At 37.6% G+C, this 13,459-nt stretch overlaps 1 protein-coding gene across 3 annotated transcripts in view; it reads right to left on the bottom strand.

Annotated features, from left to right (window-relative positions):
* Positions 1-13,459, bottom strand: part of egfem1 (EGF-like and EMI domain containing 1) — an 88,525-nt gene that overhangs the window by 68,159 nt on the left and 6,907 nt on the right. For all 3 annotated transcript variants that reach the window (XR_015851606.1, XM_088346452.1, XM_088346453.1), the window contains 2 exons: positions 4,736-4,858; positions 2,380-2,502 (listed from right to left, as the gene is read on the bottom strand). Coding sequence is in view for 2 of the 3 variants with exons in the window: in XM_088346452.1 (XP_088202578.1) it covers positions 2,380-2,502; positions 4,736-4,858 (246 nt within the window). In the remaining variant the exon portion in view is untranslated. The remainder of the gene's footprint in view (positions 1-2,379; positions 2,503-4,735; positions 4,859-13,459) is intronic.

The raw sequence follows: 13,459 nt of genomic DNA, 5'->3' as shown, positions 1-13,459 counted from the left end.
TGCTGTTGTTCTATTCCTGGATCTCAAATCTATTGCAATTTAAATCAACGAATCTATCTGGTCCTTTAGCAAAAATGTTACATATTGATATTGGTTATTTGATTACCCAAACTTGACATTTTCCAAAATAAAATATTAGTAATGTGTCCCATTTTGTGTTAAAATCACACACCATTCAACTTCCTAAACACTCCAATTGTCTACAAAGCCAACAAAATGTTAGCTGTGAGTTGGTTCAGATGTAAAACTGCATTCACATTAAAATAAAAGCAGTAAACACATTCTAAAACTATTTTTCCCCATTGTTTGTGTGTTTGGTAAAGATTTCTTGTCATCTGTGAATAGAACATTTAGGGGAGCTTACTAATATAGGGTGGATGATGAAGCATAAAACTGAAAAACAAAGTTAAAAATTTGGAGTTGACATTTTTTTACTGATCTGTCTAGCCTCAGAACAGAAGGTCTGGATCTGGCCCAAGAGCCAAACTGAGTTTAACATCCCTGACTTCAAGGGACAGTGGTTAAAAAAAGTCATTAAAAACCATCCTATATGTGCATTTTTTGGGGAATAGTTGGAAGTGAAGAAATTTGTATTTATTTTACATAACATAATCCTTACCTAGAGGGAACTTATATAATTGTCCGTCATCTTGCTGTTATGGGTATTCAAAAACACGAAACCTTACAAAAGGGTGGGCAAAAAATAATAAGAAAAACATTCTGTGGTTTGGCCACTTTAAGTGTCAGTAGTTTGTGTTCTTCCTTATGCTTTTTAGTACTCATTTTCGGTTACACGATTAATGCCAACCCCATACTTACGTCCTTGTTGGTAGTTTCAGTTTTCTAAATGGCAAAAACCTTTTGACTTGAGCAATGTCTTTAGATGCATGATAAATTCTCAATAATAATACTGAATTCATCATTCTATCTATCATTAACGGCATGTAAGCCTATTTTAGCCCGACACATGATAATTACAACCTAAAATAGCATAAAAAAGTACTTATTATCAACCTATAATAACCTGAGAAGGGTATTTGAGGAATGCAGTTAAAAAGGGTAGACCTTCACAATATCAGAAAAACGAAGTACCGTAAATTCCGGACTATAGAGAGCACCTGATTATAAGCCGCACCCACCACATTTTAAGAGGAAAACTGCTTTTATACTTACACAAGCCGCACCTGTATATAAGCCGCATGCGTCCAACATTAAAACATGTAACACAATCACAAAAATAACCCAAATCCGACTTTAATCCCGCTATTGTAACTGAATATAAAGTACACAGTCCAAAAACACCACAGCCAGCAAAATGAACGGAAAATGATACTGGTACTTAAGGTTTGATGCAGACCTGCAGAGTCTGGGTCCCGTTGAAAGTAATCCAAGGAAAAAAAGTCTATATTTCCAAAGGTAAGAGTGGGAAAAATATATATCCACTATTATCCGCTGCGTCCAAAAACACGTCTCACCTTTACTTCACTTCCCGTCAGCCCCCGTTGTTTTCGCCCCTTCTTGTTGATTCGCCCATGGAAAACATATCAGAATAAGTCTCTAAAATAAATACATTACAAAAATATACAGTTGCAAATACATATTATACATGGTTACACATATTTATAAAGAAAGACGGTACATCGAGAGAGTTTTCAAAGCTTTAATAATAGTAATATAACTTTCATCTCAAACCGTGACTGTGACAGGTAGCAACACGCTACTAGCAACACGCTCGCAAAACAGTAAACAGGTCTGTTAAAAAAATATACCGAACTTTTAAAAATCACGGTGAACCGTCCTCATCTTCCTCATAACTGACGCCATCAAAGTCGTCTCCCTCAGTAACAGAAGGAAACTTTGTCATGTAGACGTCGCCCCATGCTCCCTTATTCCAAAACATATTCCAAAACACGCTAGCAACACGCTCGTAAAGTAATTTTTATGTACAATAGCTATGTTTCTTTCTTTATCGGATTGCTCGATTGCTTATAGCTTGAAAGCTGCGTCATGTGCCTTTCCTTTTTGCAATTTGCATGATGAGGGTAAGTTTACACTAATTTAATTTGTGCACAAGCTAAGAAGTTGCAGTCTTCCTCGGCACATATATTCTAGCGGTCTAAATCTTACCTTTTGTGCTCGAGCGCCGCTGGCGGCCGTTAGAAAAATTACATAAATTGGCCGTATCACTGAATAAGCCGCAGGGTTGAACGTTTGGGAAAAAAGTAGCGGCTTATAGTCCGGAATTTACGGTATGTTTAATCTTGAAAAAGGTTTACAACCCCAAGTTTCTACTAAAATTGTTATTGTTTGTAGTTAATGTGATACATTCAGTTGTTATTTTCCATTGAACTATGTCTATTTTTGCAGCCTGATACTTACCAATACAAGTTCGACCATCAGTATGCATACGGAATCCTTCCCCGCACTCACAATGATAAGAACCGGGTGTGTTGATGCATGCCTGCTGACATCCTCCATTAAGCTCCTCACATTCATTGACATCTGAACACAGATGTCAACGTGTATTAAGTGTAGAAATTAGTTTGATTTGACTTGTGTGTTACTCATGTTCATTTAGAAATTATACAAAACAACTGCGTCTAGATATTTCTTTACATTTGTACCACAAATGTAACCCCTATGCTGTTTTGATAGATTCCATCTTTCACATGGAGGACGGATTCCCCCATATGTAGCAATAAATGTAGGAATAAATGAATACCTACAATGATATGGCATATAATTAAAAGAACAAATATAAAAATCACGTAAAACGTAAATATAGGACATAAATGCAATGTATTCATTTCTGGTATTTATTTAAATTGGCATTTTATTTGTTAATTCATTTATTACCTTATTTGATATTTATTTTCATTGTGCGCTTTGTCCTGTATTTTGTCACAACAAAATATTATTCAAATGTGGAGACGGCCCTGTTGCCTGAGCTTTTCACCTATTGCTTGATCAGTGATTAAGAAACGTGTTGCTGTTGATTGGTGTTATGGTCGATCATAAAAGCAAGCATTTTGCAGCAACAGGTGAATAGCAGGATATCAGTAAAAGTGATGGATACGGTTTTTGAAAAGGAAAAATGCTGAATCTGAACTGGACCCTGGTCAAAATTTGGACCCAGATAAAGGGTAGGAATCAAAGTCAAACGAAAGCACGAAGTCCTGCAAAGTGCCTGGTGCAAGACAATATAACGAAAGCCATCTCTCATTTAGATTTACTTTTACCGGAGATACAATAGCACCTGTTTCGTTCTGCTTTGTATATGGTGAAAAGCTCTCCAACAGTGCTACGATCCCAACTAAGCTTAAACACCCTCTCCAAACAAAACACCCTTCACTTTAAATTAAAAACGTGGAGTAGAAACACTGCAAAGGTAAACGTGAGAGCCCTTAAGTGTTTATTTGATTCCGATCCGAGACATTATAATATAAGGTGATTCTTCTATGTTAAAAAAACAGTTATATTGTTAACATAAGATTGGTATTTTTTTCCACTTTTTCAGCTGATGGTGTCCTGGGGGATATTTTAAATGAAAGAAATATGCCTTGGCTCAAAAAAGGGTTGAAAAACTTTGTTATAGAGCATATATTGACATTGAACTTCAATCAGGATTAATAGAAACCTTCATTGTTGGTTACCGTGAAGCATGTCCATTGTCATTACAAAATGCCACTGTTAACCTCTTTCTGCTCATTGAAGCGAGGCCATTAATCGATTCTGGCCTCTCTTTACTGGCTGCCCGAGCTATTCACAGTTTATTTTCACCTCTTCTATTTATTTTTAGCTTTAGTAATGGTTTTGCCATACTGTGACCACCAAGTGCCTCACATTTGTGGACATTGGATTTTGTGCTGAATCTGGTCTGGTCTGTAATGGACTTGATTTTGTCAATACATTCATGTCTAAAATTGGGTTGTGTTTGTCCCTGCAATGCTGTCCAAATTTATTCCAGAGATGCGTTGTTGCGAATTGTCTGTCCCTGTGTGGCCTGCGACTGGCTGGCAACCAGTTAAGGGTGTACCCTGCCCACTGCCCGAGGATAGCTGTGATGGGCTCCAGCACCCCCGCAACTGTCATGTCCAGCATGGTCGCCTTGGCGACCGGCTGGCCCCGCCCCCTTGGCACCGGCTGTAGCAGATTTTCTAATTTGCGTGTGTGCTTCTTAAGGGCGGGTTTTGGGGATTGCCGGTTGGGGGTTCATTGCATTACTTTGCATTATTCTGTTCTGTTTGACTTGAGGAAACCTGTACCTGCCCGTCCTGAGTAAAAGCCTGTTTTGTGAGTATTCCTAGTCTAAGTTCCTGTTTGCCTGTAAGCCTGTTTTTGTTTTTGTCCCTGAGTGTTGGACGACTTGTATTTCCTTAATAAAAGTAACTGATCGTTAACGCGAATGAGTTCACCCTTCCTGCCTGCTGCCTGCGATCTGGTCCGGTCCTGCGACAGCAACCCTACTGAGAATAAGCGGTGCAGATAATGGATGGATGGATGCGCAACTTAGGCCACTCTCCAGGCACTGCCCTATAAGTGATTCTACCTATTTATCCTGACATCGTTTGGTCTTTTTTTTCTTTTTTAGGCATACATTACTTGTTTATGCTGTAGTTCCGTGTCTAATATAGTTCACAATGTTCACTATGTTGTTAATAATGACAAACACAATAATAATTTTAATTAAAGAAGTCCTTTTAATCTTTTAAAATATGTCTTTTTATCAACTTACCTTGACATGATTTGCCATCTGGCCCCAATTCACTGCCTTCAGGACACTTGCAGTAAAAGCTGCCGATGGTGTTGCAACAAAATCCATCGCAGCCACCTTTGTCCACCTCACATTCATTTACATCTGGAAAGAAAATAGTGATTTGTTTCATTCATTGTGACAATGTGTGATTTATTCCTGTTTTGCTAAGAGGGTGAAGACAATTTATTGTCATTCTTACGCTAATTATTTTGTAGTTTAAGGAGAACTGTATTTAAAGAGGAAAAACTACTGAGTAAAGAGGCATTTGTTTTCATAATTGTCAACTTTCAAAATAAATGTTTTTTGTTTTTGTTTTTTTTTACCAAAAAAAACAATTAAATTAACAGACACCCATGTTCATAAGGACTAGTAAAAGGTTGTAAAATTGATTCGTAAATAAATACATAAATAATTCTAAAGGGTCTACTCACTACAGTTTCAAGACTTGTACTTTCTTTTACATCAGGGGTTCCATACTTGTATTGCTAAAGCTGATTTTCTATTGGCCACAAGTTGGCAAAAAGAAAAACGGTGAAATAAATTCAGTTTTTAGTGAGACACTCCTTCATATTACAGACTTTTAACAAAGGTTCCAGATAAACAAAACAGTGAGTCCTCAGGAAAAAAGGATGGGTACCCTTTTTAAAAATGAATCAGGCCATAAAAACACTGGTTTTGAAAGCAAACTGAGACCCCTTAAAAAGTCTTAGGCATATTGACGTGAGAAGTGTTTTTTTTTCTATTGTCAATGGTAATTGCCATAGCAACGGACCAAATTGAGGATTACCTCCAGCGACTGGAAAATGACCCCAATAATAAATGTAGTATGTTTGATGGCTAAAGTCCTCTGTGGTTCAATTTGGATGTGTAAATTGAGGACTTTGCTTAATTTGTGGGTGAAAAAAATGAAACATAGTGATCACGTAGCAAATATTGAATAAAGTACCATCAAAACTCTCGTTAAGGTCCTGTTATGAAATATATAACGTTGGCAAAAACATCGGCTATTTTATCCATCAGAGGATGTCACCCTAGATTTTTGCATTTAGAATTCATGCGTTGTGGAAAAGAGCAGCTCGCCAATTTACCCTGTGCTCACTCCCGAGTAGAATTCGGTGACCGAAAGCCATAGTTATTAAATATGTTTGATATTTGTCGTATTTGGTGGGATGCAATTTTCCTGCCAAAAGTGCCCCCCTGACCCAAAATGACAATTGCCAATGGTATCGCACGGATGGTGTAAAGAGGTTTATTGAAGCATAATGAGCATCCATAACACTTCAGCAATAACACAGGACGGATTGCCTCTATGGCATGTCGCATCAAAGCAGTAATCCATGCAAAATAATTCTTAACAAAGCTCAGAGTGCATTAATGGAGATTTTAAATGTCTGATGTTTTGCTGTTAAAAATGTAGGTAATTAATCCAGAAGATATGACATGTTTTGATTTAATTTTATGAGACAGCTCTGTATGCAGGATGCATGTGGCCTGCTGGTATCACTTTAGCTGTCCGAACCATACTATGAACACACCATGTAATTATCATAGCTGTAGCACAACTGTTGATTTTGCTAGCAATAGGGGAAAACAGCTCGAAAGACAAAAGCATTGGAATCATTACCAGGTAGGTCTCTTTCTGAGTTCGGACTAAGGCATGACAGAACAGCTGAGGTATGTATCAGCTCATTAAGAAGATTGATGTGAAGGCATTTAAAATAAACGTTTTTTATTCTGTGATAAAGTGGTTTGGGATCAATTAATCTAGTTGAAAAAGGTGACTAATACTTGTAGGACTTGCACAATAAGTACCCTAAATGCAGGGCTTTGCTCTTTTTGCAGATTATTTACATTATTTTATGCCTACATAGGAAATTTATCCTGAATTGATTCATTTACTAAGAAAAGGGTGCAAGCTAATGCATATTATCATCTGCCCCCTATCTGAAAATGTTTGACGCAAAGTGCTAGTGTTGTATTGCTCATGATTGGTCCTGTTACACATGTGTTGTGATGACATTTGTGAAATATGAAAATTCCTAAATGATTGGTTGTGTTCATCCCGAAATAAACTAATTTTTTATCAATAGGGCAAAGTGATGGGATTAAATCAGAGAATGCACTCACACCAACATCCGTGGCGCAAGTAGTTATGGGCTTTTGAACTTGACATAAAAGTCTGTAGGTCTTAGCAACAATTTGAGGCAGTAGATTTTTAATATATGCAAAAACAGTGAAAACCAGATTTATCAGAATTAATCAATTATACCAAGAGGGAGGAGTTCAGGTGAGGCATCTAAACATAACGTTGCAGCAAAATTGAGACTGTGTGTCATGATGACTGGTGTGACTCAGGTGTGCCACTCTTTTGGCGCCAACTGCCGCGGGTTCTAATTGGCTCTCGATCAGTATTTGAACGCAGTCCTGTCTGTCCCCTTTTGTCAGTCCGTCTGCGAACCTCAGTAAACACTAGGCAAGCCTTTTTCGACCCTGACTCCCACCTGTCCAATTTTTTGCTCCCGTCTGTCCCCGGCTTCGACCCAATTTTGATCCTAACCACGTCTGCTCTCCCGTCCCGGCTTTCGACCTCTTTTTGTCCCCGACTATGTCTTCTCTCCTATTCTGGCTTACGACTCGCTTCCGACCCAGACCACGTTTTTTGCTCTCCTGTCCCTGCTACCGACCCGCTTTTTCCATCCCTGACACCGCTATCGCTCACCACGGAAGATCCACTTCCACGTACGAGAGTGATTTGCTTCCCGCGCCCTTTCTCTTTCCTCCAATAAAACTTGTGAGAAACGCAACGCAAGTGGGTCCTGTTTCCGTTCTGGTCCTGCCACTGTGGACATTTTTACTGCAGTATTCAACACCAAAGGAAAAACACTGTGATAGTTGACCAGCAGAAGCAAAAAATATTTGTATCACAGCTCTGTACAAAAGGTTCTGATGCAAGGTTAGAAGGTTCAGGTAGACCTATTATTTAATTGGCAAAGAAGGATTATTGGAGAATTTCCCAGAGCTAGCATTCAGAATCCAGGAAATGTCAGTGAGACACAAGATGTATTAGTAAAATGCCGTTTTCACAAATCTATGTCTGAAAGGCAAAGAAAAAAAAGACAGAGGACAGTATGTAAAGAGCTGATAAAGATGAAAAAAACGCCAACTGGATGCAGGAGGTGAGCCAGGAAAGATTCTGAACCTCTGGGAACAAACCCTAAAACCCTTCTCCAGAACCAAGTCCTAGTTAGCCATTTCTAATTCTCATGAAGTAAATACAAAACACCTACCATTATTCAAAGATTTAAGAGTGTTCCAGACTTAAGTAGGAAATGCACTTGTGAGACTGCTTCATGAATGGGGGTGATAACAGTCTCCCATTCAGTAACACGGAAACCACACAGCTGCTTAAAAGCTCTTATGTTCTCAACAGACAATCTGATTCCAGATACCTGTTTAAATCATTAAGGCTTACTTGACATACCTTGCTATCAACACTACTTCAGAATTCCTCAAAAACTCTTCCTTCTTCTTCTTCCACTAAAAACAACATAAAGTATTCCGGTAGCAAATACATCCGAATACCATTACCCAATTATTATCGTATGTATCAAAACATGCTTATCTGTCGTCTCTTGCATTTTTTTTAGATTGTTATGGAACATGAAAATGATTTAGCTGATTCATCATTAAGGGGCGGCTTGCACACTTCTCCCCTGGGAAAGGTTTTTACAATCTGTTGGATCAATTAACCTTGTATCTGATGCATTCCTCTCTTTGGAGCTTTTAAACAGAATATTAGCTGATGGTTGCGATCATATTGTACATATCCAAGTCAAAAGGATTATTAAAGAAGATGTGGCCAAAGTACTGCCTGGAAGACGTTTTGATGACAAACAAAAAGAAAACCCAAATGCCTACTGTCAGTTAACATCCTAAAAGAGCCTAAATGTCCTAGGAATATTAATTGAGTCTAAAAGAAAATTGGCACACAATAAAATAATCTGCACAAGTGTTGGTTGGTTGGTTGGTTGGTTGGTTGGTTGGTTGGTTGGTTGGTTGGATCCCTTAACCACTAGGATCGTAGGGGCACCATTTTCTGGGGTGTGTCTTGGGCAAGAACAGCCCTGTGGCCCCCATCGCCAGGCCAGTACATTTTCAATTTATGTGGGCTGTGACGTATAAGCTTAAGTACAAAACTTTTGATACATGTACAATATAATGATAATATATTGATACGGCAACTTATAGTGATACTTTTTTACATTATCAATTATCAATACACCTGATGTCTTACTAATTTCTAGGCAGTCTATAAAGTGGCATCCCAGACAAGAACAGGAAACAATTGGGCAGAAGTTTACAAGTGAGGAATAGTAAAATAGACTGTGTTAACTCAGCCAGCTGTGTATGAGTCTTCTTTGTAGCATATACTGTCAGAAAGAAATTTAGAGCAATCAATAATTATGATATCTTAAGAGACAACTATTTGGTGCTGTATTGCATCTGAAAATTAGTGCTACAAAGCACAAGAAAGGCACCATTTTTCTTTTTATTTGCCTAGCCTTTCACAAGGTTTCTATTTTTTGGGGTTATCCTTAGCAGCAAGATGTTGGACAATTAGGTCAGCTCCCTCGAGGTGAGCCTTATGTAATGTAAAATAAATACGTACAGTGTTTTTTTCCCTACGAAGATTTGCAAAAGTGTATGTTTGTTTGTGTTTGTGGCTTTTCATCTGGGCACAGCACAAAAAAAGCCCAACATATACCACAATTGTTTTAGACCAGCATAAAAGGCCTTGCAGGCTCTCACGGCCAACCACTGGTTCTTTGTACCGAGCATTATGCACAATCCGAACTGCTTTTTTTCCGTAGTTTAATTAGTGCTTCTCTGTTAATTCCATATGTATCTTAAATAATCCAAAATAATGCAATGCGCATAATACTAAGGTTTTTTGCTCGAATACGTGTCTGCATGTCCTCATCACTCCTATCTTCATTGCTAATTTGGATTCCATATTATTTATATGGGGTATCCAACTGATATCTTTCCTAAGAATTACTCAGAGAAATGTATACTTTTTAAATGTTTCTATTTGTACATTACCTATCTTTATTTGTATTTCAGTGTCTTTTGGGGATTTCTCAAATTCCATAACTTTTGTTTTCGGTACATTTAGTGAAGTTTGTTTTTTACCAAACCATCCATTGACAGATATTTCTGCATTTAAATGTGGTAAATGTGTATGTGAGACTATTATTGTGGTGTCGTCTGTAAATAGTATGTGTTTTAATTTTAATGTTACATTACACAAGTCATTTATATAAAATAAAAACAATAAAGATCCTAACACAGACTCTTGAGGGACTCCACAGGGAATGCCTAACAGTGTGATTCCAAAATAACCTCTCACAGAAGCTGCTGGTGTCCTTCTACAGTGCTATGGTGAAGTACATACTAGGATACAGCATAACGGTGTTCTATACTGGGAGCACAGCATTAGACCGGAGAACCTTACAAAGAGTCATCAACACAGACCAAATAATCATAGATTATTTCGCTCACTGCCCTGTCTCAAGGATGCTGTGAAATAACCCCCCCCTACCCATTTCTGCAGCAGTGCCATTAAGATTATCAAGTACTCCAATCACCCCGCCTACCACCTCTTTGACCTGCTGCTCTCTGGCAGACGCTACAGGTACCTCCAAACAAGTACAAACAGGCTCAGAGTCCGTTTCTTCCCAAAATGCATCACCACCCAAGACAAGCACACAAGACTGTAAAAAAATATCTTGCTTATGTACAGAAAAATGTATGTTCGTTTTGTTTCTTTACCCTCATTTTTGCATAAACTTTGTATTAATCCCATTGCAATATCTGTTATTGCAGTATTTTTCTGATCCACTTACAACTTAAGCTGGCCTACCTGCTCTACCTTGTGAATATTGTCTATCATAATAGTCATCTCTTTTTCTTTCTATTCTTTTGTATCATATTTTTTTAATTTCATGTCTTTTATTATATGACCATCCTGGAGTGTGACCTCTTATCTTGTTGTAAACAATGTATTTTATGTTGTAATCAATGAAAATTATGTTCTAATTGTCCCAAGAGTATCAAACTACCCAATATTTCGAAATATGTTTACTATAAAATATATTGGAATGTATTTGACATGTTACACAAAACGGTCTTGAATAACCTTCAGTTGAAATTCTGTAATGTTTTTTTTTTCTTTTACTTTCAGAAGAGAACATGAGAGCAAGTTTACATTATACTGTACATACACACACCCTGCATATAAAATGCAGGTGTGTTTGGTTAAGTAATATTGTAAATAAATCCTATTCAAATATGAACTCTGCAATTGGGGTGAGTGGCTTGTTGATGCAAGACCAATCATTTGTTTCTGTAACAAATGCAAAGTCACCCATAAAGATATTCTTGTCAGCAGTTTTATTTGTGTTTATGTGTTAAATACTGTTACAGAAGCTACCTAAACCAATAAGTGAACAGAATAACAAACTGAAATTGTCTTTGATAGAATCAATATGTCCAACCTTACGCTATCCAAGTATTTAAATATTTCTCTACTCAGCTAAACAAATTTATCATTGCAATTTTTTTTTAAAGTGTATGTCATCTTTAGTGTTGCGGATGTGCTAGCAAAAAAGGGCAAACACATATAACCAACAAAACAAGAATTCTTGATAGTTACGAAACAGGATAAAACAAGGTCAATAGAGCTGTAGCTCAAGAGTCTTACAGTCAATCTCCCAGAGATAAATTGACCTTGACTATAGGCGTATATGTACCTTTGGGGGAATTTGGTTGGAGGGAAAAAGTGTGTGTTTGTGCAAATACTTACTTATAGAAGTTTACATTTAAGTTTGAACCAACAATATGATCATGTTGTCATAATAAATGGAATTCGACTTGTATTTTTATATTGGCTAAAAAAGGCATTTAGATTGTACGTGGTAAAAAGTGTGTCTTGGGCAGAGTTAGACTTTTTGAAACAAACCTTGAAAATTTTAGCTCTGAGTTCTTGTACAAAGCTTTTTTGTGAGATGTAAACAAAGAGAAACAAACACAAAAATGTAAACTTTCCTTTCAGGGTTGATGTTACAATTTAAGAACCCTGTTACCCATCATTGATACCAGTAAACCGTTTCATTAAAATAAAACCAAAAATGGCAATTTTCAAGAGAGGGCAAAAGAGCATGTGCTCTAACACCAACTAGTATTAAGTCAAGTTGAGTCAAATGTATTTGTATAGCTCTTAAACACAAGATGTCTCAAAGGACTCAACAGGTTTACAATTACACCTTTACCTGATCTTAAACCAACAAGCGAGCAAAGAAAAACTCAAAACCTCAGCACGAGGAAAATAAGAAACCTTGAGAAGGGGCCTCACAAGTGGTTACCCCCCCTTCAAGGATGACCATGGTGCAATAGATTTAGCATTGGGTATCAGTACACACGTGTATGTCACTGCAATCAGCATGATGACACACTCTTAGCATTCCCCTTCAAGTTTGGTGTTCCTTTAGCATTATTGCATATGAATTTCCCAAGTTGTGATTTGTGGTAATAAGAATACTGTACATTTAAAACGGCGGTACAATGAAAATCAGAAAGATTTTAGCCGGGTAAAGGCCATAGTTCAAACCTTATTTAACAGTATTTCTTTGCAACAGTGCAAGCATTGGAAACCACTCCGTGGGCAGTAAGTTTAGTAGTCCATGACATATATCTGTCCTAAAAAAGTGAGAGGACAGAAAAAAAATATCACTGAAACAAACCAGAATGTGAGATGTAACCTTAAAACGTGTGCAAGCCAAACTCATAGAAATCCTGCTTTTAATTTGTCACTCCAATGTGCTAAAAGCAAATAGTTTGGGTGAAAACTCTTAGAACGGACAGCTGCTTCTACAACACGTGCTTGTGACATGCACTCGTAAAGAAGTCCAGAAACAAAAACAGAGGCAGGCAAGCCCTCCCTCACGTAAAACAGAGGAAATGGTAAATTCCTTGTAGGGTTTAGATTAAAGGTACAACATAGAAACCAGCCCTGCTGCAGACTTCTCCAGACATTCGCACAGGTATACTTGCTCGCACAGCATTCACGATTGTTACATCAAAAGTGGACGTGGCAGGACACAGAGAGACTATGTGAAAAAAAAGCAAGAAGTTTCACTATGTTTCAAATACTATAACTCCTATGTGTTACTAGGACAAGTATAAGCTTTGTTTCTTAACCATTTCAGTTACATCTGAAAAATATTACCAGAAAAGCTTTCTTCCACCTACGTAAGATTCACCCGATGCTGTTTCAATCAGATGCTGAGATTATAATTCATGCATTTATTACTTCTCAGCTTGATTACTGTAATCATTCTCCAAGACTGTAAAAATATCTTGCCTATGTACAGAAAAATGTAAGTTCGTATTTTGTTTCTTTATTCTTTTTTTGCACAATCCTTGTATTAATGCCATTGCAATATGACAGTGTAATGTATTGCTTTTTGGTCTCCCGATGTCTAGCATCAAGTTTGCAGCTGATTCAAAATGCAGCAGCAAAACTTTTGACAAATACAATCCAAGAGCCAAGAAGAAGTCTGCAGGCTCGAGAGGTTCTCCATCCGGGCCCCGATGCTTTGGAATGCTCTGCCTCCGGAGATAGGATCTGCAACCTCAGTGTAA

Source organism: Urocampus carinirostris, chromosome 10 (assembly GCF_059441175.1).
Source record: "Urocampus carinirostris isolate Australia breed hairy pipefish chromosome 10, RoL_Ucar_1.0, whole genome shotgun sequence".
Taxonomy (NCBI): domain Eukaryota; kingdom Metazoa; phylum Chordata; class Actinopteri; order Syngnathiformes; family Syngnathidae; genus Urocampus; species Urocampus carinirostris.
Note: the sequence above shows the minus strand (reverse complement) of the source record. Positions and strands in the feature narration are given on the sequence as shown.